General features: G+C 37.2%; 2 protein-coding genes and 1 non-coding gene across 8 annotated transcripts in view; 1 reads left to right on the forward strand and 2 right to left on the reverse strand.

The window, feature by feature from the left end:
• PPP4R3B (protein phosphatase 4 regulatory subunit 3B) overlaps nt 1-2,853 on the forward strand; it is a 65,739-nt gene extending 62,886 nt beyond the window's left edge. For all 4 annotated transcript variants that reach the window (XM_058551200.1, XM_058551199.1, XM_058551197.1 and 1 more), the window contains one exon: nt 327-2,853. In XM_058551200.1, coding sequence (XP_058407183.1) covers nt 327-422 — 96 coding nt within the window. In that variant the 3' untranslated portion in view covers nt 423-2,853. The remainder of the gene's footprint in view (nt 1-326) is intronic.
• Nucleotides 2,854-4,073: 1,220 nt separating this feature from the next.
• Nucleotides 4,074-22,290, reverse strand: part of CFAP36 (cilia and flagella associated protein 36) — a 31,885-nt gene continuing 13,668 nt past the window's right edge. Inside the window, exons 4-10 of one of the 3 annotated variants that reach the window (XM_058551207.1) lie at nt 19,215-19,329; nt 12,804-12,891; nt 11,018-11,090; nt 9,085-9,187; nt 5,355-5,404; nt 5,013-5,159; nt 4,074-4,245 (exon numbers count right to left, since the gene is read on the reverse strand). In XM_058551207.1, coding sequence (XP_058407190.1) covers nt 4,144-4,245; nt 5,013-5,159; nt 5,355-5,404; nt 9,085-9,187; nt 11,018-11,090; nt 12,804-12,891; nt 19,215-19,329 — 678 coding nt within the window. In that variant the 3' untranslated portion in view covers nt 4,074-4,143. Of the gene's footprint in view, nt 4,246-5,012; nt 5,160-5,354; nt 5,495-9,084; nt 9,188-11,017; nt 11,091-12,803; nt 12,892-19,214; nt 19,330-22,290 lie in introns of all 3 variants that reach the window. The other 2 variants (XM_058551204.1, XM_058551205.1) reach the window with 2 other exon arrangements.
• Nucleotides 6,042-6,148, reverse strand: LOC131412302 (U6 spliceosomal RNA). The gene has a single exon (XR_009221745.1). It is a non-coding gene; the product is annotated as a U6 spliceosomal RNA (small nuclear RNA).

Here is a 22,290-nt window from a genome sequence, read left to right on the forward strand (position 1 = left end):
AACTAGTTGATCTCCAAAGTCCTTCCACCTCCAAATGTCATGATTCTTTATAAGTCCTACTGTTTGGGAATATAGTTATTTTTCCACAGTGAAATTTTGCTGAACTGAATTGTGAAGTATCATTAAAAATCCGAAAGCTAAATAGGAAAGTTGAGAGTAACTAAGTGTTGAGAATTTCAGGCAGTTCCTTTATCATATTCAAATATATCTGGTTAGATAGTTTGGAAAAATGATTTCTTTATCTTTAAAAGTGACTGTACTGAAAAGCTTCTTATTTTAAAGTTACATATGTTAAAAAATAATTTTTTTTTTTTATTCTTCAATAGGGAAGTTTGGTTGGTTTAGTGGATTACCCAGATGATGAAGATGATGATGAAGAAGAAGACACATCTCCCAGGAAAAGACCTCGTCTTGGCTCATAAAATATTTACTGGGGACCCTCAACATGTGGTCTTACTAAAATGCTGCAACTGTTCAATGAGCTGAAAATCTGAATCAGAAAGCTTTCTCACTTGAACTTATAAATATACAAGGAGTAGCAAAAGACACTCAGCATATCAGCTAGGAGAGTTTAGTTCTGTAAAAACCAGGCTTCCCAAGAATTTGATCGCTTGCTAGTAATTAAGGGTTTTGCCTTTCAGGCTTCAAAAAAAGGTTAGTAACCAGAACCTGGGAGATAGCTTCTCACCAAGGACACTCTCAGGTTTTGGGACGGTTTGGGGGAGGGACAAGGTTGATAAAATATTAATGCAGGGTTGCTCCAGGGTGTATCCGACCTAGAAACAATTATAAAACTTCAGTTGCAAACCCAGTAACATTACTTGTATAATGGTGCTCACCATGTTGTTCTTTTAATCAGTTGCCTCTTTTTAAAAGAAATTTTTATGGAAAACAAATTCAACTATCATAAAAAATGAAACTGTTGGGACCATTTCTTTGAAGATTCAACAGAAATTCAGCCTTATAGGGAGCTGGAGGGAAGTACACCCTGTATTACAGCACATATTGAGTTTTCTACACCAGGAATTTTCAGTATGTATTTTGATGAAAACAAACAAGCTGGATTCAAAATGGACACTTTTGTTAATATAACTTTAAAATCAGCACTTTCAGAGATGACAGATGCCAAGAATCAGTAAGTAGTATTCCAAAATGATTTTCTCAAGTGGATTGAACAGAATGTTTTCAGCTGCCTACCAGTACAATCTTTTGTGGAAGATAGTTTGAAGTCACTTTCTGGTTTGTTGGTAAAGTTGTCTCTCTCCAAAGCTGCAGGCAAGTTTTAAAGAATAATTTATAAAGACTAACTTAAAAAGAATAGTGCTGAATTAAGTGGCATTTAATATCTAAAGGCCATTTTGATCCAAGAAGTTACTTCATTGTCAAAGTCAATAGGCAACACATGAAGCTTTTCCATAAACAAACAAGGGTGTAATATGAAAGCTGCTTTTTTTAAAGAGTAAAAGCACATTCCATGTATGTAAATTTAAAATAATAAATTGAGGCAAACAGTTGACGTTTTATTTTTAGAACAGCAAGTTAACTGTAAATATTTTAATGTTAGTTTGGTCATCTATGATCTGAGATCATGCTGAAGTGAGAAAAATATCCCCCAAATTACAATTGAATGCATTGGGAAAAAAAACTAAAAATAGTAATTCCAGCTACAATCTTCAGATCACCCTTGTAATGTGTTATGGGTCCATTTTTCCTGGAATAGCTTAAACTGAAGCAGTTTCCCGTTTTGGAGATTTTATAGTTAATTTTAATTTTGGCTATTGTTTGGAAAAGATGGGCTGTCTGTGTAGATATGAAGTATAGTTTTTCCATAAAACAGATGTTTATTTTGTATTAAAAATACCACTGTACTTGTTTTACACCATTTGTATACATGTGGTGATATTAATGCTGAACTGTAAAATTCAGGAATTAAAATGTGACCCTGTAATTCTATGATAGTTGCTTTTCTTTGGTTTATTGTAAATGTGTTAACTCCATTTTGAAATATGTCCATTTTACAATATCTTTTAAAAGCCAGTTATCCATAGATATTTATTATAAACCACTAGGTCATACACCAGTCTGAAAGAATTCTAAACAAATGGAGGTCAACTGCACTTTAAATATCACTGACTCTAGTTATAGAAGGTGTGCCTTGAGCAAATAAAGTCCCAGGACCAAAGCATCACAGCATGGGGCTGTTATCACCTCTCTGTTAAAGGTACATATAATGAAAAAGACCTTCCCCCTCATAAGGCAAGTGACTCAGGATATTTTAAACCAAGATTGGTAAAAAGTTACCATATGAATACATTTTCTTTCAAGCAAGTTTCATCAAGCCCCATCACTCTTCTTAGCTCTTACTAAATTTCCTCTCATAATCTAAGCAGCCCAGGCCTCAAGCAGTTCTGTATTTACTCTTGACTTCCTGCTTAATTTTAAGTTCCAGGAGGAAGTATTATCTTTCTTTATATCGTATGATGAGTTTAATTTTCCTTTCTCAAGAACTGCCACGTCTTAAACTTTTAAATCATCATAGGAACCTTCTTATAGCAGAAATGTGACTGTTTTGTTGAATTATTATAACAGTTTTCATGGAACATACGCTCACCCACAATGATATGACAACAAGACTTAAAATATCCCTTGAAAGAATAATTATTAAGATGCTACATGTTAGCTGCTGTCTTAAATGACTACCCTCAGGCAGATCAGGATTTTTATATTTTTATCTTCACTCAGTGAAGCAAGCCAGAGCCCACATTTGTTATGCCTGAGGTTCTCTTAAAATTATATCTGTAAACATGTATCCAATATAAAAACTATTTTTAATAAAAAGTTACATGAAACAGATTTCTGTGTTTTAATCACTAGTTTTTCCTCTTGTCCATCTAAGTGATGAAAATGTAAAGTAATACTGGTTTTTCTCTGCAGCTTGAAGGTTGGAGCTAAACTAATTTTGGTATCCCTTTTAAAAAGTTGATAACTGTAGAAGTGAGATAAAATGGAATTATAAGTTAAACCTCAGGAGTGGACGGTAACTAGAAAAGGGGGTGCTAGTGGGATGACAGAACACAGGAAGTTTCTGAAAGAAAGGTCTCTTCCCTACTATTCCGGTTATCTTGAAGCAGACAACTGTACAGAAGATCATCCAGCATCACTTCACATACAAAGACCTACACCCAAGGCAGCACTCCTCTCAACAGGCTCTGTCAATTGTTCCCTTTATTGGTTGTAATAGTAGCTTTTCTAGAAAGAGTAATTAATTGAGTATTTTTGACATCTCCCACATCTATTTTCCAAGTCCTCTTTGCTTCTGCCTCAAATGTAAGATGCTAAAATCTATCTTACCACTGCCCAAGATAACTACTCTTAAGTGGATTACCTTACACCTGGTATACCCACAACTACTATAACTCACCCAGGTCTCCATACAGCAGCCACATATCTTTTTAAAATGAATACTTTGATATGTAACTTGCCTGTTTTAAAACTTCAGTGACTTCCCACTGCCATTATAAAATTTAAAATCCTCACATTCCCTACAAGGCCCTGCAAATCAGTACCCCACCTATTTATATCCAATTTCATATGCTAACCCTCTCCCCTCACTCTATATCTACACTAGCAGTAGTGACAGCTCCTCGGTATGTGCTTTATTCTTTCCTATTACAGGACCTGCGTAGTTCTTGCCCATTTCTCCCTGCAATTAGCATTCCTGCTTTCTCAAGGAGGCTTGGCCAGCACTGCTTATAACACTGCACTTTTCCCTTCTAACAGTTTGCTCTCTGGGCCTTCTTCACTAGCCCCACGAAGGCAGGGACCCTGTCAATCTAGTTGACTACTGTAACCTCAGCACAATGTTTAGCACAAACGATAGGTAACCAAGTTTGAATGAATGCACTATCAGTTAGTTTTCTGAACCTTCTCTCCAAGAGACATTATTCAGAAATTTGTATTAAACTGGTCAGAGTAAGTAGCTACCTTCTCCCCACCCTTTACCTCAAATGTTGAATAAAACAGTAATAATGAGCTTGTATTTGCATTTACAAACTTAAGTATTTGAAACAGGCTCAGTTTAAGGATTAAATAATTTATTTTTAAGAAAATTTGAACATCTGTTTTGCTAAATTGTTTTTAAAATTACTTATTAATAACTTCTTCTTTAAGTTTCTCTGCAAGCAATCTCCTCTTTAGTAATGTTTGCTTCTCCTCTGCTGTCATTTCTGGTTTCTCTGTGATTTCCTTTAAAAAAAAAAGGAAAAAAAATTGGCTACAGTATAAGATGGGCTCATTTATCTCAAATTCCCAACATACTTCCTGGAACAAAGGTTAGAGCATTTTCAGTAAATTTAAAAAAAAAAAAAAGCCACATGTGGACTGGGATCCCTAAATCTCTTCTTTGTAAAAAACCTCTCTTGGGGGAAGCCTCTTGGAGGTGGGGCTAGGGTACTGATGCTGCTCTCTGATAAAATATTTCAAAAGGCTCAAGTAAAGTAGACTGCTGATCCTTAAGCACTCAGAGCAGGGCAAATAAACCAGAAAAAAAATGTATAATGAAACTGCTATCAATTCTATCTCACAAAATCCTCATATCACTGCCTAGAAAAGACTTACCAAGTGCTACACTAGCAGGGAGGTTAATAAGAATGGATCTATGAGCAATATTCATTATCGAGGTTTTCTTGCACATACTCTTTTTTTCTTTTTTTTGTGAGGAAGATCAGCCCTGTGCTAACATCTGCCAATCCTCCTCTTTTTTTGCCAAGGAAGACTGGCCCTGGGCTAACATCCGTGCCCATCTTCCTCCACTTTATATGGGATACCGCCATAGCATGGCTTGCCCAGTGGTGCGTCGGTGTGCACCCGGGATCCGAACCGGTGAACCCCGGGTCGCCGCAGCGGAGCACGTGCACTTAACCACTCGCGCCACCAGGCCGGCCCTGCACATATTCTGATTTTGAGACTACAACCTCTGGATTTGCAGACTGACATACTGAGGCTAGTCCTACCTCTACCTCTCCAGGCTTTCCTTTCTGCTCCGAATTTTGTATCTGCTTAGTCCTCATATCCCTTCTCATGGACATCAACTGATCTCTCTTCTGCTTGAGATAGTGTTCTCGTTGCCGGAGCTCTTCCGTTCCAAGTGTTGATAGATTCTGGGTCAGAAAAGAGAAGGAACTATTTAAATTCAAGTCTGTATAATAAGTGGCACAGACATCCACCGACTGATTCAACTAGAAGTTTGAGTTCAAGATCATAACAAAAGCCAAGTGTATGGCTGTTTACATTGTTTGTTCCTAGTACTTTGTCATTTTGCTCATAGTTCTTAGAAAGTAATGTTTTTTACTTACTGCTATTGGTCCTTCAATGCTTGCATGTTCTAAGCCAGGAATCTTCAGGCCTTTTTGTGGGAGGGAGGAAGTTTCAGGCAACATTTCCAACTTTCTTGCCAAAGGTTGCACTGACTGATTAGCAAAATGCACTTTAACCTCTGGCAGTAATTAGATAGAGTCCAATTAGATTATTATAAGAAATATTAAGTATTAGGCTAGGTTCACCAAAATGAGCTAATGTTAACAATACTTGTTTTTTTTCACATTCACTCAATCAACACACATTGATTCAGTGCCTACATTGTGCGAGGCACTGGATGAGAACAATCAACATAGTCTCGGTCCTCAAGGAGCTTGAACTACAGTTTCTTATGAATAATGACATTTCAACAAATACCAAGCTCCTGCTATTTGGTACTATAGCTAAAAAACGGTATAATTCTTGCTAAAGATTAGAACTACACTATAATACACTACAAGGTTGCTACATAAGCCAAATAAACAGTATACTAAAATCCCTCACTAGTAATGTAATTGATTTCGAAACTTCTGCTTGCTGGTAAAAACTGTTAAGTGACTCTATATTTTCAGAATAATTAATGTAAAGCTACAATTTTTTGTATTGGAAGAATAAGTGCCAGTAATATCAATAATTTTTGTAATACATATTTTTTTATTGCAGTAACATTGGTTTATAACATTATATAAAATAAGGAATGCTTCACAAATTTGTGTGTCATCCTTGTGCAGGGGCCATGCTAATCTTCTCTGTATTGTTCCAATTTTAGTATATGTGCTGTTGAAACGAGCACTATAATACATAATGAAGATAACTGTAAACGTACCAACACATTAAAAAAAGTAAAGATTTAAAGTAAGAAGAACTTGGAAGCATATATAACATGAGCACTCAGTACTTTCCGGTTATTTGGTGACTGTACCAAAAGACGGGATTAACATGCTAATTGCTTTTCTGAGCCATTTTTTACTATTAGTTCAGGTGATTTTTTTTTTTTTTAAGATAAAACATTTTCAGTGTTAAGTACATGGACTATGAAGGACAGCAGAGTGAGAGAAGCAAAGACTCACATAAAAATGATGCCAAGAACTGAAAGCATGATGGAAGAACATGATATATATGTCTCCAAATGATGAAAAATCTTGCCAGCATAGTAAAACTGGAAATAGAACTTTGCATGACCGAAAAACTTGCCAAAGGACCACTGCTCTAGCATGGAGTAAGTGGACTATCTGTACTGCCAGGAGGCTGGAAGAAGAAAAGCTCTTCAGGCTCTTGGGCAGTAAGGGAAGTTGCCATGGAAGAGATGAGCCTAGAGCTAACACTCCAACGAACCTCAACAGGGAGCTACAGAACTAACTTAAACAGAAATAAAGATGAGCTTAAACAAGTTGGTCATAATATGCAGACAGAGTTAAACATGCCGTCCTTACTGCTGGTGTCTTTAAGCAGAGCTAGGCTTAGCCCCCAAATATGGAATCACAGAGCAGGAGAAGGCACAGTTCAATTCATTTCTGAGGAGGGGGGATCCCAGGCACTTAAGCATTTACATTCAATCGATGTACTTGCTCTGGATAGTTCTTGCATTGAGTATGCTGGTTATGAACATCCTGTATATTCTAACTCAGATCTAGAGAGGAAACTATTTAAAGCCAAAATACTTAGCTTCTCTGATTTCTAGGAATGGAAAATCAGAAAGACAGCAAGCTTAAAGAAAGATCACCTCATCTCTGGCAACTCTTTGCATCAATCTGAGAACAGATGGTGTCCATTTCTAGCAGGAATCAAAGAAAGGACATGAGCAAAGGGATAAACAGGAGGATGAACACCTTTATGATTCTTCCCAAATTAGGTGTTCATAATGGGCTTCCATCACATTGCATAAGTGATTTCCTGGAATATCAGATATATTCATTTTTTAAAAAATAGAATAGTTTTTGAAAATTAAAATCATTACTTTTGAAATTATCTGCCATTTGTTCTGTGCCACTAATGTGCATAATTGAGTTATATATAGTTTGAGATTGTTTTCTATAGCTCACTTAATAGATAAGGAACTAGATGAAGCAAATTTACTCAAATGATGTCAGACACTAGATTTAAACAGTATATGTGTACTTAGGTCTGTATATACAAAGTTAAATTAGGGCCAGCAAATTAAAAAAGTGCTCAGACAAATCTAAAGCAGGTGCTTTCATAGATATAATTCCAATGAGGTTATTCTACTCAGAATCTGCAGAATATGAAAAAAGAAAAGAAATGGCTAGATTTGCTAGGAAGAAGCAAGGTAAATACATAAACCTGCTTCTGTTTCATAGCCACATTGTTAATCAACTAAGAAGAGTTCCTTAAAATCAATAGGTAAACATCAAACCCATCTTATCTCAATTGTAAAAGTTCTTCTAAAGTGTAGAAGAAAAGATTTGGAGTCAGAAGACCAAGGTAAGTCACAATTTCACCATTTAAGAGCTCAGTAATTTTGGACAAGTCACTCAACTTCCTTGAATTTCTTTTTCTTTTAACTAGTATTTTTTTTTTTTTTTTAATTTTTTTTTGTGAGGAAGACCAGACCTGAGCTAATATCCGATATCAATCCTCCTCTTTTGGCTCAGGAAGATTAGCCCTGGGCTAACATCCATGCCCATCTTCCTCTACTTTATATGGGATGCCGCCACAGCATGGCTTGACAAGCGGTGCATTGGTGCGTACCCAGGATGGGAACCTGCGAACCCCGGGCTGCCAAAGCAGAGCATGCACACTTAACCGCTACGCCACCGGGCCAGCCCCTATTTTTATTTTTTTTTTGCTGAGGAAGATTCACCCTGAGCTAACATCTGTGCCAAACTTCCTCTATTTTGTATGTGGGTTGCCACCACAGCATGGCTGACAAGTGGTGTAGGTCTGCGCCCGAGATCCGCACCTGTGAACTTGGGCCGCTGAAGTGGAGTGCACTGAACTTAACCAGTATACCACAAGGCCAGCCCCCCTTGAATTTCTTGTTAAAAAAAAAAAAAAGATATAAGAAAAATAAAGATCATAATATCTACCTCACAGAGTTATGCTTTTTTTTAATTGAGAAAAAGACATTTATTTAAAACCATAGAAATTCATGATAAAATGAACTGAACTCCTAATCATGATTCAGTTTCAGTTTCATAATTACTTGTTCTCTTTCAGAGGATACTGAAAATGGATTTGCCACATATTTAACAAGTTCATCCACTAACATTTCCCACAAGGATTCTCATCAATTTTGGTTTCAACAATAGCTTCTGACTAAACATCTAGATAAACTGGTGACCTCTTATTTTCTAGTTGTGCTTTAAGTCATTAGGAAAATAACTTAGTATTATCTTTCCAAGTTCAGCTTCTAACTCACAAACACCATATAACTGTGGTCAAGGAAGAGAATACCAAATGTTATGTGAACACATCTTAGATGCTGCAGCCATGGCACAAAGGCTGGTGACTCCCTCAAGGAATTTTGCTCACTGCTCTGGGTTCCAGGCTTCACTTAGAAATTTGGGGACTACACCTTCCCTGTCAGCTGGGTATTTCCCACCTGCAACCTCTGTAGCTAAATTCACAAGAAACTTGAAATACCAACAACCATTCAACAACTTCCTCCCAGGGTTTCTGAAGCTTAAGTATGTATGAGAAAGTAACACACTCTTTACAATGTTGATATATTCATACTAGTAGAGAAAGTTCGGTAAACTTCAACCTTACCCGAGGGTGGGTGTCCAAAATGTTCGCCATCCCCTTGGGAATTATTCATTTTTGCAGTTTCATTAGCATGCATTGGGGGCTCTTCTGTTTTAGTCTCTGATAACTTCAGGAATCCATAATACAATTAAAAAAAAAACAGATTAATTTTGACTAATTCATTTCCTAAGGGATCCAAAGACATTAGTTTAAAAAATAATTACTGTCTACTAAATAGATAATGAACAAAAGACTCTATTTCCGAAGTTTTTAAGATATTTCCAATACTTTATATCTTCTGCTTTTTGAGATAGGTAAACATTCTCATTTCAAATCATGCAGTGCTAAGAGTAACTAGCTAGTATGGTTAGGACTTTGGACTTAGCAAGAAGTAGGTTCAAACCCAAGCTTCACCCTTACTAGTCACATGACCTTGAGCAAGCCACTGAGAAATACTCTGAGAGAAATAAAATCACTGAACTATAAGGTACTTTTCCATTTAAAATAATCAATATACCTCTACTATGATATGCCTGAAGAAGCCACAAATTGGTTTATTTCCATTTCTAAAATGGGATAGTATATTTAAACCAAAGAAATCATTTAAATCTTGGAAAGAACTAAACAAACTGATAATTCATTTTTCCTTAAAAACAGAGGAAAATCCAATCACATGTAGCTTATTAGGTAATTCATGGATATCTAAATCTTAAGTCCCTAAATATCCTGGGTGATGGATATATGAAGATTCATTATTATTATTATCAGCTCTCCTTTTGTGTGTTTGAAAATTTCCATTGGCCGGCCCGGTGGCGCAAGCAGTTAAGTGCACGCACTCCGCTTCAGCGGCCCAGGGTTCACAGGTTCGGATCCTGAGTGCGCACCGACGCACCACTTGTCAAGCCATGCTGTGGCAGCGTCCCATATAAAGTAGAGGAAGATGGGCATGGATGTTAGCGCAGGGCCAATCTTCCTCAGCAAAAAAAAAAAAAATTTCCATAATACAAAGTCTAAGAAAACTATACCCCCCTAAAACATATTATTCAAGAAGCCTAAAATAGTTTGCTTATAAATCAGAGAGTTAATACTGTCTTCTGATAGCAGTTTTGAACTGGTGTCTGTTCTATACCTTTACATTAAAAAATATTTATTAATATCTATGAATTTCACCTCCAATGACCAAAAGGAGATTTACTCAAAGATACATAAATCACGTCTTAATCCTAAAACATCTCTTTCTTCTCCTCTTCATTAGGTACCTTGAAGTAAAATAGGTTTTCCAAAGACAGTGAATGATATAAGCATGTATTATAGCGATTGAAGAGAAAAAAGGAAAATGCCTTTCAAGTGACTGAAAGAGAGTGTATATTAGATTTCCCTTGCCTTTCAGGGAGATGTAAAATCTGGAAAGACAGGCAGCTAGAAAAGGGGAGAGGAAAGAATAAATATTAGCTTCCTTCCCCTCAGCCAGATAGATGTTTAATTTATCCTTAAGAAAGATTAGGCATTTTATGGAAATAGTTCTTAATGGAAGAACACTATGCCAGGACATGTGATATGGAATCATCCTGCTTCAAGCTGATCATGGTAAAGCCTGCAGGGAACCCTCAGTAGTAACCGCAGTTGCTGCTTCAAAATAGTAAAGGAATCAAGGACAGTGGGACAGTAAAATATTTTTCTTAATCTTCTTTTATGCATAAAATTAAGAGGGATTTTTTTAATAAGGATCCCCCAAAACATGAATGGTATTACTTTTTTTGGAGTTAATCGTCCCAGTCTTTACTGGGAATTTAAAAGCTAGGCTGTTGGATGAATTGTACAGTTAAATATAGATGCTTAGAATTGTCAAGAAAATATGAATACTCTGAGAAACTGTGTAGTTCCACATAAGCTTAAACTCCTACGGAAAAACTAGGTGTAAACTTTAGAGATAATGGCAATGAAATACTTCTGTTACATTTATATGTTCTGTCGGCACCTGCTTTTTTCTCTTCCTTTCTTCCTCCTGGTCATATTCCTCTTTTGATTTTCTGAAATATACAAAATAAGGTAGAAAAGTAAATTTTCTTTTTTGGTCAAAGAACAAATACTCAATAAGCAACATGCTGACCTAAGTTTACAATATGTGGAGAAATTTTGGAAACAAAGATGGAAATAATCAGGCTTTGCTTAAAGCAGCTTACGATCAACTGAGAAAGACATACATAGGCACACACAGCATAATACAGTTAGTAACATGAAATACAGGTTTACCCACTTCTTCTGGAAATGTGAACAAAGACCTGCCTGAACAAAGACCAACAGGTTTGAAATCCTAAACCCAAATATGCATGGCAAATCCCATTAACACAGACTTTCATCTCTCTCTTTAGAGAGCTCAGTTATACCCCGTCTGATAGGCTCCATTTCTCCCCTCATTCTAGTTTTTCCAGCGGCATCTGAGCCATCACAAAGCTCTCCTGATGCCGCTATGCCAAAGCCCTACCAGCTTTTGTAAACCACTCACTGAGGCAGTCTGATTTAGGAAAACAGCCAAGGAAACTCCTGTACATGTTCATAACTAACCTCTACTACTTATACAGTAGAATCCCCTCCACACAAAAAAAGCCCTTAGAAAATAAAATCTAAAAGTACAATGCTGCTCAGAAGCAACCAGTACAAGTCAAAACTTTACCAGTTCTCTAAACCTATTACCAAATATCCTTACCTCTTCAAACCTGTAAACTCAAAGCATTCTGTGTTGTCTCAGGCTCCCATTTGCCCCTGCTGTGGAAAGTAGGATCTGGCAGGAAAGGTCTGGGTTCACCCACACACCTGCCTCCCTCCCCACAATCACTCCAATCCCCTGAAATTAAGCACTAAGTTCTGGAGCTCCTTCCATATTCCCTACTAGGCCCATCCTCCTAACCACCATCCTGCCTACCCTCCTTTCTGCTATGGAGTTGGGGACAAGGTAGGTAGGTGAGGGGACTACAGGATGCTAGAAGATGGCCATGTGTGTGGTTACAGCCCTCAAAAGCCAAGGCTCCATTCCGCAGGTGACAAAGTGGCTGCAGGTAACCTTTTGCCCTAAACCCATGCATTCTCACAGGAGCTTTAAAAATTAGGTCCTGCAATTGCCCCTCCCTTCCAAAACTCCCATAGGGGTCAGGGGACAATAGGCCCAAGGCAAAAAGAAATACCCCTTTAATGGGCTGTACACTCCATGCCAGGCATTTGGCTGAGAATCACGTGACTAAGGCAAAGAAGAGATTGGCAAGACAGTCATCTGGGATGGCCACCTCCCTTGCAGGTTACCCTGTTGCTATTCAGTCTATGGAGTCTGGATGTCCAGCCTCCTACTATGAGACACCTGGCGTGAGCCACCTCTAGTACCGAGATCCAGATACCATGGAGCTTCCTGCTCAGCTCAGGCCACTAGACCCCTTTCCAGGCATCAGGCTGAGTCTACTGCATCTTGTTCCCATTGGTGGCTAATTTCCTATTTCCATGATGGGAGTGGAAGAAGATCTTCCTATTTGGGCTGATCTGGTATGAGACATCTGAAAATAACTTTTTCTGGCCATTAAAAAATGTAACATATACATAGTTATAACCAAATAAAATGATAAACCATTTTCAAGGTCTTCAGTAGAGAATTTAGATGTTTTACTAGTTCATAATATTTTGGGTAAAAAGCATGTATACAGACCATATTACAACATTACTGATGATTCATTCAAAAAATAATTAAAGAAGGATACCTAAGAACTTCCCTCAGGATTTTCATCTCTTCCTGTTCAAGGTCACTGACCACATCAGAACCACCCGTTAAGCAGTCAGGTAATACACCTGTTCAAAACCAAAGACCACATGGAATAACAACAACTCAATTGAAAACATTTATTTCTCACTATTCTAGTTCATCAAGAAGTACAAATTAGTTTACTAGGATCTATCACTTTAAAAAATGTTCTAAGCTATTATCTTCTTAACTATGGTCTTTTTAATACTTTCTTGTTTTAGGGAATCAGCCCCACCAAAAAAAAAAAAAAAACCCACAATTTTACCTTGAAACATCTCTTAGTAATTATTTGTATTGCCTATTAAAAATAACAATAATAAATGGCAATAAAAATTAATTAATATAAGCCATTATCTTCCATAATCATATACTGTCTGAGGATATACCACTGAAATCATTAAGCTTCTAATAATAAACCCATGCTCTCAAAAGTATCCCTTAAATGGGAAAAGAGTTCACAAAACAAAATGAAAAATACTTCGTTAATTGAAACAGCATGTTAATACTCTTCATTCATACTACAACAAATGCTACTAAAAACGGTCCTGCTTACTACATGCAAAAAAGCATGATGCTAAGCACTTAAGGGGATCATAAAGATGAATAAAACATTCTCTGTCCTTGGAGCTTCTATTCAGATATTGGGCTAATAACTATAAACCAGGGCAGTACCAACTTTGGCCCAAGGCAAATAATAATTCATGGAAGGTAATTTTAAGTATTGGTTTAATTTACTTTATTACCCATATCTTCCAAATAAGCAAGTAGACTGGTAATAAGTGTTCTGTTCATTTCTACAATTATTATATTCCTACGACATTAGCATGTCTCTTAATTTTTACCTTCAATTTCTTTATCCACATATGATTATGGAATTTTGGATCTGCTCTAAATTAAAGTAGCTTTATTATTCTAATCTCCTTGATGTTTAAATGCATTTTTTTAATTAAACTTTTTATTTTGAGATAACTGCAGATTCACAAGCGGTTGTAAGAAATAATACAGAGAGATACTATGCACCCTTTACCCAGTTTCCCCCAATGGTAACATCTTACAAAACTACAATACAGTATCACAACCAGAAAATTGACAACTAATACAACCCATCAATCTTAAGTGCATTTTTGCTCAGTCAAAAGATATATAATTACTATTCTCATAATCTTTCTAAGGAAAATTAAAAGAACTAAGGAAAGAATAATGCAACAGTATACAATACTTCAAAATCATCAAAATAATGTGCTGATTTGCATTTACCCCAAATTATTTGATAAGATACAACCAAGAATCCAGAGAGCCTTTGAATTTTTGTCACCACAAAGACAATTTTCAAATGGTCTGTGCTTTTGAGTACAATCAACATGGCTCTAAGGTACTTACCCCAGGCTCTAAGTTAGGCAATATTCTTAAACACAAGTATTAAAAATTCCATGGCAGAAACTAAGTTTATGTTTAAATGTAAGCAAACTGTCCCACCCTGTGGTTTGACAGCAGCATTATTCCACATCATTCCCCTCGTCTTCATTTGCTAATACAAGACAGGTTTGTGCAGTTATCAAGCAGCCAAGTACTTAGAGGCAGGGCCCTACCTGACCCCACAAGAGTGACTCATGACTGGTTTTAAGCCAACCATAATGGTCTCATTCCCCTGCCAAAGGGTTTAAGAAAGGCATATGACCCTAATCCTGGCTAAGAGGACCTGAGAGGAAAACTCCCCCCTTCTGTGACAGTGTTGTCCTGCTAACAAAAAGAGATGTACATGAAGAAACATTCCTTTTCTTCATGAGACAATGTTGAGTCTGCATTTGATGCAGCCAGAGCGCAATCATGAGAGAAGATCCTGAAAATGGCAGAGAATAAAGATAGAAATTGTCAGGGGCTGGCCTGGTGGCATACTGGTTAAGTTCATGCACTCCACTTTGGCAGCCTGGGGTTCCAGGTTCAGATCCCAGGTGCGGACCTACCCACCACTCATCAAGCCATGCTGTGGCAGCATCCCATATACAAAGAGGAAGATTGGTACAGAGGTTAGGTCAGAGCTAATCTTCTTCACCAAAAAAAAAAAAAAAAAAGATGGAAAGTGTAAGCATCCTTGAAAACATCACTGAGCCACTAAATTCATCAACCCCGGACCTATATTCCTTCCCCACCTTCCCCTGGACTTCTTGTTCTGTGAGATGATAATTGCTTATTACTTAGGCCATTTTCACTGAGGTTTTCTGCTAATGGCGGCCTGAGGCATCCAGCTGATACAAGCTATATGTACTTGTTCCTCTTTAATTAAAATCTAAATGAGTTTCCAGTTAATTTCCACACTGAAAACTACGGAGTACCAATATCAAGTTCACTATTTCTTTTATGAAAACCAATTCCCCCCAAATTATTTAATTAACATAAAATAATTATTCAAATTCTCTAGCCCATAGGTCAGAATAAAGTATAGTTTCAGGAAAATTCAGAGAAAAGGATTTTATAAAGCAAACCATGGTAGAAAGACAAAAAGAAAGAGATGGTTTTCCAAACTTACGTATACCAAAGCAAGGGCACAGTGTCACGCATCGTTCAAGGTTAGGCTAGACAACAGCTCTCTTACTTGCTATGAAAAGCATCTTTGGATTTTAGGGTATAGTTATGGAGGTAACTGGCTCTAAGGGATAGAGTCTCCACTCACATCACTCAAATGAGAGAAGAATCCACAACAAGGGCCCTGCAACATTCTTTTCTTTTTTTTTTGTGAGGAAGATCAGCCCTTAGCTGACATCCATGCCAATCCCCCTCTTTTTGCGCAGAAAGACTGGCCCTGAGCTAATATCTGTGCCCATCTTCCTCCACTTTATGTGGCACACTGCCACAGCATGGCCTGATAAGTGGTGCATTGGTGCACACCCGGGATCCAAACCCGGGCCCCCAGCAGCGGAGTGCGTGCACTTAACTGCTACGCCATGGGGTCGGCCCCCCTGCGACATTCTAATGCTTGCCTTGCAACAATAGAAGCCAGACAAACACACTACAAAAAAAGAAAGTTACCAGCCAGTATCCCTGATGAACATAGACATAAAAATCTTCAACAAAATATTAGCAAACCAAATTTGACAATACATTAAAAGGATCCCACCATAATCAAGAGGGATTTATCCCAGGGATGCAAGGATGGTCCAACATCCACAAATTAATCAACATGATACACAACATTAACAAAACAAAGGATAAAAATCATATGATCATCTCAAAAGACGCAGAAAAAGCATTTGATAAAATTCAACATAAATTTATGATAAAAACTCTCAACAAAGTGGGTATAGAGGGAACAAACCTCAACATAATAAAGGCCATATATGACAAACCCATAGCTAACATCACACTCAATGGTGAAAAGCTGAAGGCCTTTCCTCTAGGACCAGGAACATGACAAGGATGCCCACTCTCACCACTTTTATTCAACATAGTATTAGAAGTCCTAGCCACAGCAACTAGGCAAGAAAATGAAATAAAAGGCATCCAAATTGGAAAGGAAGAAGTAAAACTATCATTATTTGCAGATGACACGATACTATACATAGAAAACCCTAAAGACTCCACCAAAAAACTATTACAATAAATGAATTCAGTAAAGTTGCAGGATACAAAATTAATATACAGAAATCTGTTGCATTTCTATACACTAGTACCAAATGATCAGAAAGAGAAATTAAGAAAATAATCCCATTTACAATTGCATCAGAAAGAATAAAATACCTAAGAATAAATTTAACCAAGGAGGTGAAAGACCTGTACTCTGAAAACTATAAGACATTGATGAAAGAAAGTAATGACAACACAAACAAATGGAAAGATAAACTGTGCTCAGGGACTGAAAGAAGTAATATTGTTAACATGTCCATACTACCCAATGTAATCTCTATCAAAATACCAATGGCATTTTTCACAGAACTAGAAGAAATAATCCTAAAATTTATATGGAACCACAAGAGACCCCAAATAGCCAAAGCAATCTTGAGAGAGAAGAACAAAGCTGGAGGTATCACACTCCCTGATTTCAAACTATACTACAAAGCTATAGTAATCAAAACAGTATAGTACTGGCGAAAAAACAGACACATAGATCAAAGGAACAGAATAGGGAGCCCAGAAATAAACCCATGTATATATGGTCAATTAATCTTCAACAAAGGAGGCAAGAATATGCAATGGGGAGAACATAGACTCTTCAATAAATGGTTTTGGGAGAACTGGACAGCTACATGCAAAAGAATGAAATTGGACCACTATCTTACACCAGATACAAAAATAAATGGATTAAAGACTTGAATGTAAGATCTGAAACCATAGAACTACTAGAAGTTTGTGAAGAAAGCATAGGTAGTCAGCTCTTTGACACCAGTCTTAGTGATATTTTTTCAGGTATGTCCCCTCAGGCAAGACCAAAAAAAAGCAAAAATAAGTAAATGGGACTATATCAAACTAAAAAGCTTTTGCACAGCAAAGAAAACCATCAACAAAACGAAAAGGCCACCTACTGAATGGGAGAAGATATTTGCAAATCACATATCTGATAAGGAGTTAATATCCAAAATATATAAAGGATCATACAACTTAATATCAAAAAAACAAATAATCCAATTAAAAAATGGGCAGAGGACCTCAAGAGATATTTTTCCAAAGAAGACACACACACTGTCAACAGGCACATGAAAAGATGCTCAACATCACTAATCATCAGGAAAACGCAAATTAAAACCACAATGAAATATCACCTCATGCCTGTCAGAATGGTTATTATCAAAAAGACAAAAAATACCAATTATTGGTGAGGATGTGGAGAAGAGGGAACTCTCATGCACTGTTGGTGGGAATGTAAACTGGTGCAGCCAGTATGGAAAACAGTATGAAGGTTCCCCCAAAATTTACAAATATAATTACCATATAACCCAGTAATTCTACTTCTGGGTATTTATTGGAAGAAAACAAAAACACTAATTCAAAAAGACATATGCACCCTATGTTCACTGCAGCATTATTTACAACAGCCAAGATATGGAAGCAACCTAAGTGTCCACAGACAGATGAATGGATAAAGAAGATGTGGTATCCATCCATCTATCTATCTATCTATCTATCTATCTATCTATCTATCTATATACACACAATGGAATATTATTCAGCCATAAAAAAGAATTAAATCTTGCCATTGGTGACAACATGAATAGACCTATAAAGCGTATAACGCTAAGTGAAATAATTCAGACAGAGAAAGACAAATACTGTATGATTTCACTTATATGTGGAATCTAAAAAATAAAACAAATGAACAAACAAAACAAAACAATAACAGACTCATACATACAGAGAACAAACTAGCAGTTGCCAGAGGGGAGCACGGTGGGGGCAGGGGTGCAAAATAGGTGAAGGGGATTAGGAGGCACAAACTTCCAGTTATAAAAAAATAAGCCATGGGGATATAATATACAGCATAGGGAATACAGTCAATAATATTGTAACAACTTTATAGGGGGACAGATGATAACTAGACTTATCATGATGATCATTTCATAATGTTTATAAATATCAAATCACTATGTTGTAAACTTGAAACTAACATGTTGTAAGTCAATAATACTTCAACTAAAAAAAAGAAACTCAGATGTTTTGAGTCAAGATGTCAAATGTAGTTCAAGTACACAAGAAGGGAACAAAAGCAGTAAGAGCTAACAGAAACTGAGATTAGGCAGCGGCAGGGGAAAGATAAAGTGCAAGAGGGTGACCAGGGCTTTGAGGTCTGTTTTCTTTTCCACCCGATGGTGGTGCAATCATATCCCTCACTGGCTGGAAGAGCAGTCCTCAGTGCAGTCTCAGGACCAGCAGCTTTAGCAACACCTGGGTACTCATTAAAAATGCAAAGTATTCGGCCCCACCCTGGACCTACTGAATCAGAAACTGGGAGACAGCCATATGTTTCAACAAGCCCTCCAACTGCTTCCAATGCTCACTAAAGCTTGACAACCACCGTCTCTTACAAAGGTCCTGACAACAATAAGCTAGAAGGAAAAGAGCAGTCATCTTCTATTAACAGTAACTGTAACATGACCACTCAAAAATCCTGAATTTCATAAATACACTGGCTGGGCAAAAAATTGAGCTCTCTGAAACCTAAAACATCATTAAATAAATTCTGGCCTGCTTTCTTTGAGATCTCAAACACATCCTAATCAGGTAGTTTACACTCTTGAATCTGCTGAGTCAGCCACAGACTTTCAACCCTGAAATAAATTTATACAAGGCAGCTACATTTCAGTCCATATTAGAATCAGAATAGTCAAAACTGCTAAAAAAAATGCATTTAGCACTTAGATTTCTAAGTTCAACATTTTACCATTTCTCTCTTGAATTATTCGAATGGCTTGCAGCTGCATTTCAATGTTTTTCTGGACCATCATTGTTTTAAAGATAGTAAAATCTTCTGCTGCCAACACAGGTTGCAAAATGGCCTGTGGAAAGAAGTCTGAAGTTAAATGAAGATTCAAGTTTTAAAGTTATTTCCCACACACTCAAATCATTTCTACTGTAAAAGGTGCATTAATTCAAGAATGCTGCATTATTATTTATAATTAAGTGACTCAAAGGGACAATTTTAAGATTTTATTCTAAAAGTCCTGAAATTAGGGTTCTCAAGAGGCTGCCTCTCCCAACCCACAGGCCTCCAGGAAGCTAAGGCTGACAGTGATACATTTTCCAAATAAGCCAGTGATGAGTAACTCTGAAAAACAACACAGGAATTGGGCTTATTTTTTTTTTCTTTTTCTTTTTTTTTTTTTTGTGAGGAAGATCAGCCCTGAGCTAACATCCATGCCAATCCTCCTCTTTTTGCTGAGGAAGACCGGCCCTGAGCTAACATCTATTGCCAATCTTCCTCCTTTTTTTTTCCCTTTTTCTCTCCAAAGCCCCAGTAGATAGTTGTATGTTATAGTTGCACATCCTGCTAGTTGCTGTACGTGGGACGCCGCCTCAGCACGGCCCCACAACCGGTGAGTCGGTGCGCGCCCGGATCCGAACCCGAACCCGGGCCGCCAGTAGCGGAGCGCGCGCACTTAATCACTAAGCCACAGGGCCAGCCCCCCGGGCTTACTTTTTTAAAGTTACTCCTTCAGTATCGCGATTTGTTATTCAGCCAAAATAATGCTATGCTTTATATTCTGTTGAAATTTACTGTTTAACAATAAATCAGCAACTACAAAATTATCCCTTAATTAATAAAAGTACCAAATTAAATAAAAGTAAATACCAAAAAATGGAGTCAGAAAATAAGTGTAATGAGTTATTAGTAACATGAGAATGCAATTGTAGTTGTTCTCTATGTAGAAAATTTCATGGAAGAGGTAGAATTAAAAATTATGATGTAAAATCATTTTCTGGATGAAACAGAAGAATAATAAATTAAGAAAAAAATAAAGGTGTCTACCCTAGAGTACCCAAATTAACACTTCCTTAACTATAGAGAACTACTGCTGTATCAAAGAGCCAACCAATTCTAGAGCTGATCAATAAGTAGAATAAGATTTGAAATGCGTGAAAACTCAAAAGATAACACTAAGATCTTATCCATCTTACTAAAATCTTATTTCAAGCTTTACATGATATTAATGGAAAAGCTGACCACACAAAATCACGCAGAGGCGACTACGGGTGTGCTATTGTTTACAAGGTAGGCAGCAGCAATAACGTCAGAGAGACCTCAATGAAAGCTCCATCGAAGAGCTCTAAGCAAAGAGGAAGAAGCACTTCCCACAACAACCAGCTCACATCCTAGACCACCGCAGTACAGCAAAACAAAATAAAGTGTAAAAACAGCTCTCTGTGACGTGGAGTCAATTGTAGAAAGAAAAGATGGCAAGTTTCTTTTCCCTTAAATTCACATACACTGTTCAAAAGGCTCAGGGCAGGGGATGGCAAATGGGCTTTATCGGTTTTTGACTCAGCCCAGAGCTCAGTATTAAAAATAATTGTGGGCAGCCTCTATGATAGAATAGTGATGTCTGCCAGGACCTCTTTATGGGATTATGCCACCACATAACTTTGTTCTGGGGCTTCCTAGGTTTCTTATTAGTAATATGAAATACTTTATCCTCATCACTAACAACCACTTGAAGGACTTATTAACAATGTGTTAACTAGAGCTTCTATCAGCAAGTTAGAATTTGAGTTGATACTTGAAATTACAGTATAGGGCTTCTCAGTGTGTTCCTTTACCCATCTAAGAAATGCAGGACAGAGGGATTGTTAAATCTATATTCCGGAGCCCTGCCCTAGACATAATGAATCTAAATTTCTGGAGAATGGGTGCCCATGTATCTCCCCAGATAACTCTTATAACATTTGAGAACCACTGGAACACTGGGGAAGAAAATGAGCCCTTGATATTAAAAGCCTACTTCCAGCTTAACCATGCACCAGCTATGTGACTCTGGACATACCACCTAGTCCTCTGAGCCTCAGTTTCTTCATCTGCAAATTAGTATAATAATAACAGTAATATGGCATTTTGTTGAATCTAAGACTCCAGAGACTAGTAAAACAAACCATTATTTCATGGACCAATAAGAAAAGAAAAAGACCCTGCCAATTAAATTATAACATGCCATCAATTATAAAGTGCATTCTCATTTCAGAGATATTATGATATGAAAAATTTGCATTTTACAATGAAGGAAATATAGTAATAACTTTCTGACTGGGTGCTGAAATTAAATAAGATGAGAAAGCACTTTTTAAACTGTAAAGTACCTATAAAAGTAATGGCTATGGCCCTTTTGAGGCTGGTTAAATATCAAAATAGTGTGCTAAACCTAACAACTTTACAGCAATTGGGCTCTTCTGGTCCAAGGAAATAGATCACCCCTCTCCTAAGAGTTTCCAATAAGGGCAGTTAAAGGAACTAAATACAAGAGTTACTCCAAAAAACTAGCAAGTAGTTTAAAAACAACAATCTTGGGCCCGCTCCCTGGTGTAGCGGTTAAGTGTGTGCGCTCCGCTGCTGGCGGTCCGGGGTTCGGATCCCGGGCGCACACCAATGCAGTGCTTCTCAGGCCATGCTGTGGCAGCGTCCCATATAAAGTGGAGGAAGATGGGCACAGATGTTAGCCCAGGGCCAGTCTTCATCAGCAAAAAAAAAAAAAGAGGAGGATTGGCATGGAATGTTAGCTCACGGGCTGATATTGCTCACAAAAAAAACCAACAACCTTAAGGATCCTTTAAATTAACTGAAATGTCAAACTACTTTGAAAAACTATGAGGTAAAGCAAATGTGACACCTATGTTTGAGAAAAGCACATTAACAAAAAAAATGAACATTGAGTCTTTAAGAATCTGACTTAAATGAGTTTAAAAGATATTCAAACATGTTCACACTTAGCCTAAGGTAACCCTATTATTATCTCTGCTTAGAGTTAATC

The sequence above is a fragment of the Diceros bicornis genome, chromosome 12, assembly GCF_020826845.1.
Source record: "Diceros bicornis minor isolate mBicDic1 chromosome 12, mDicBic1.mat.cur, whole genome shotgun sequence".
NCBI classification, from domain to species: Eukaryota; Metazoa; Chordata; class Mammalia; order Perissodactyla; family Rhinocerotidae; genus Diceros; species Diceros bicornis.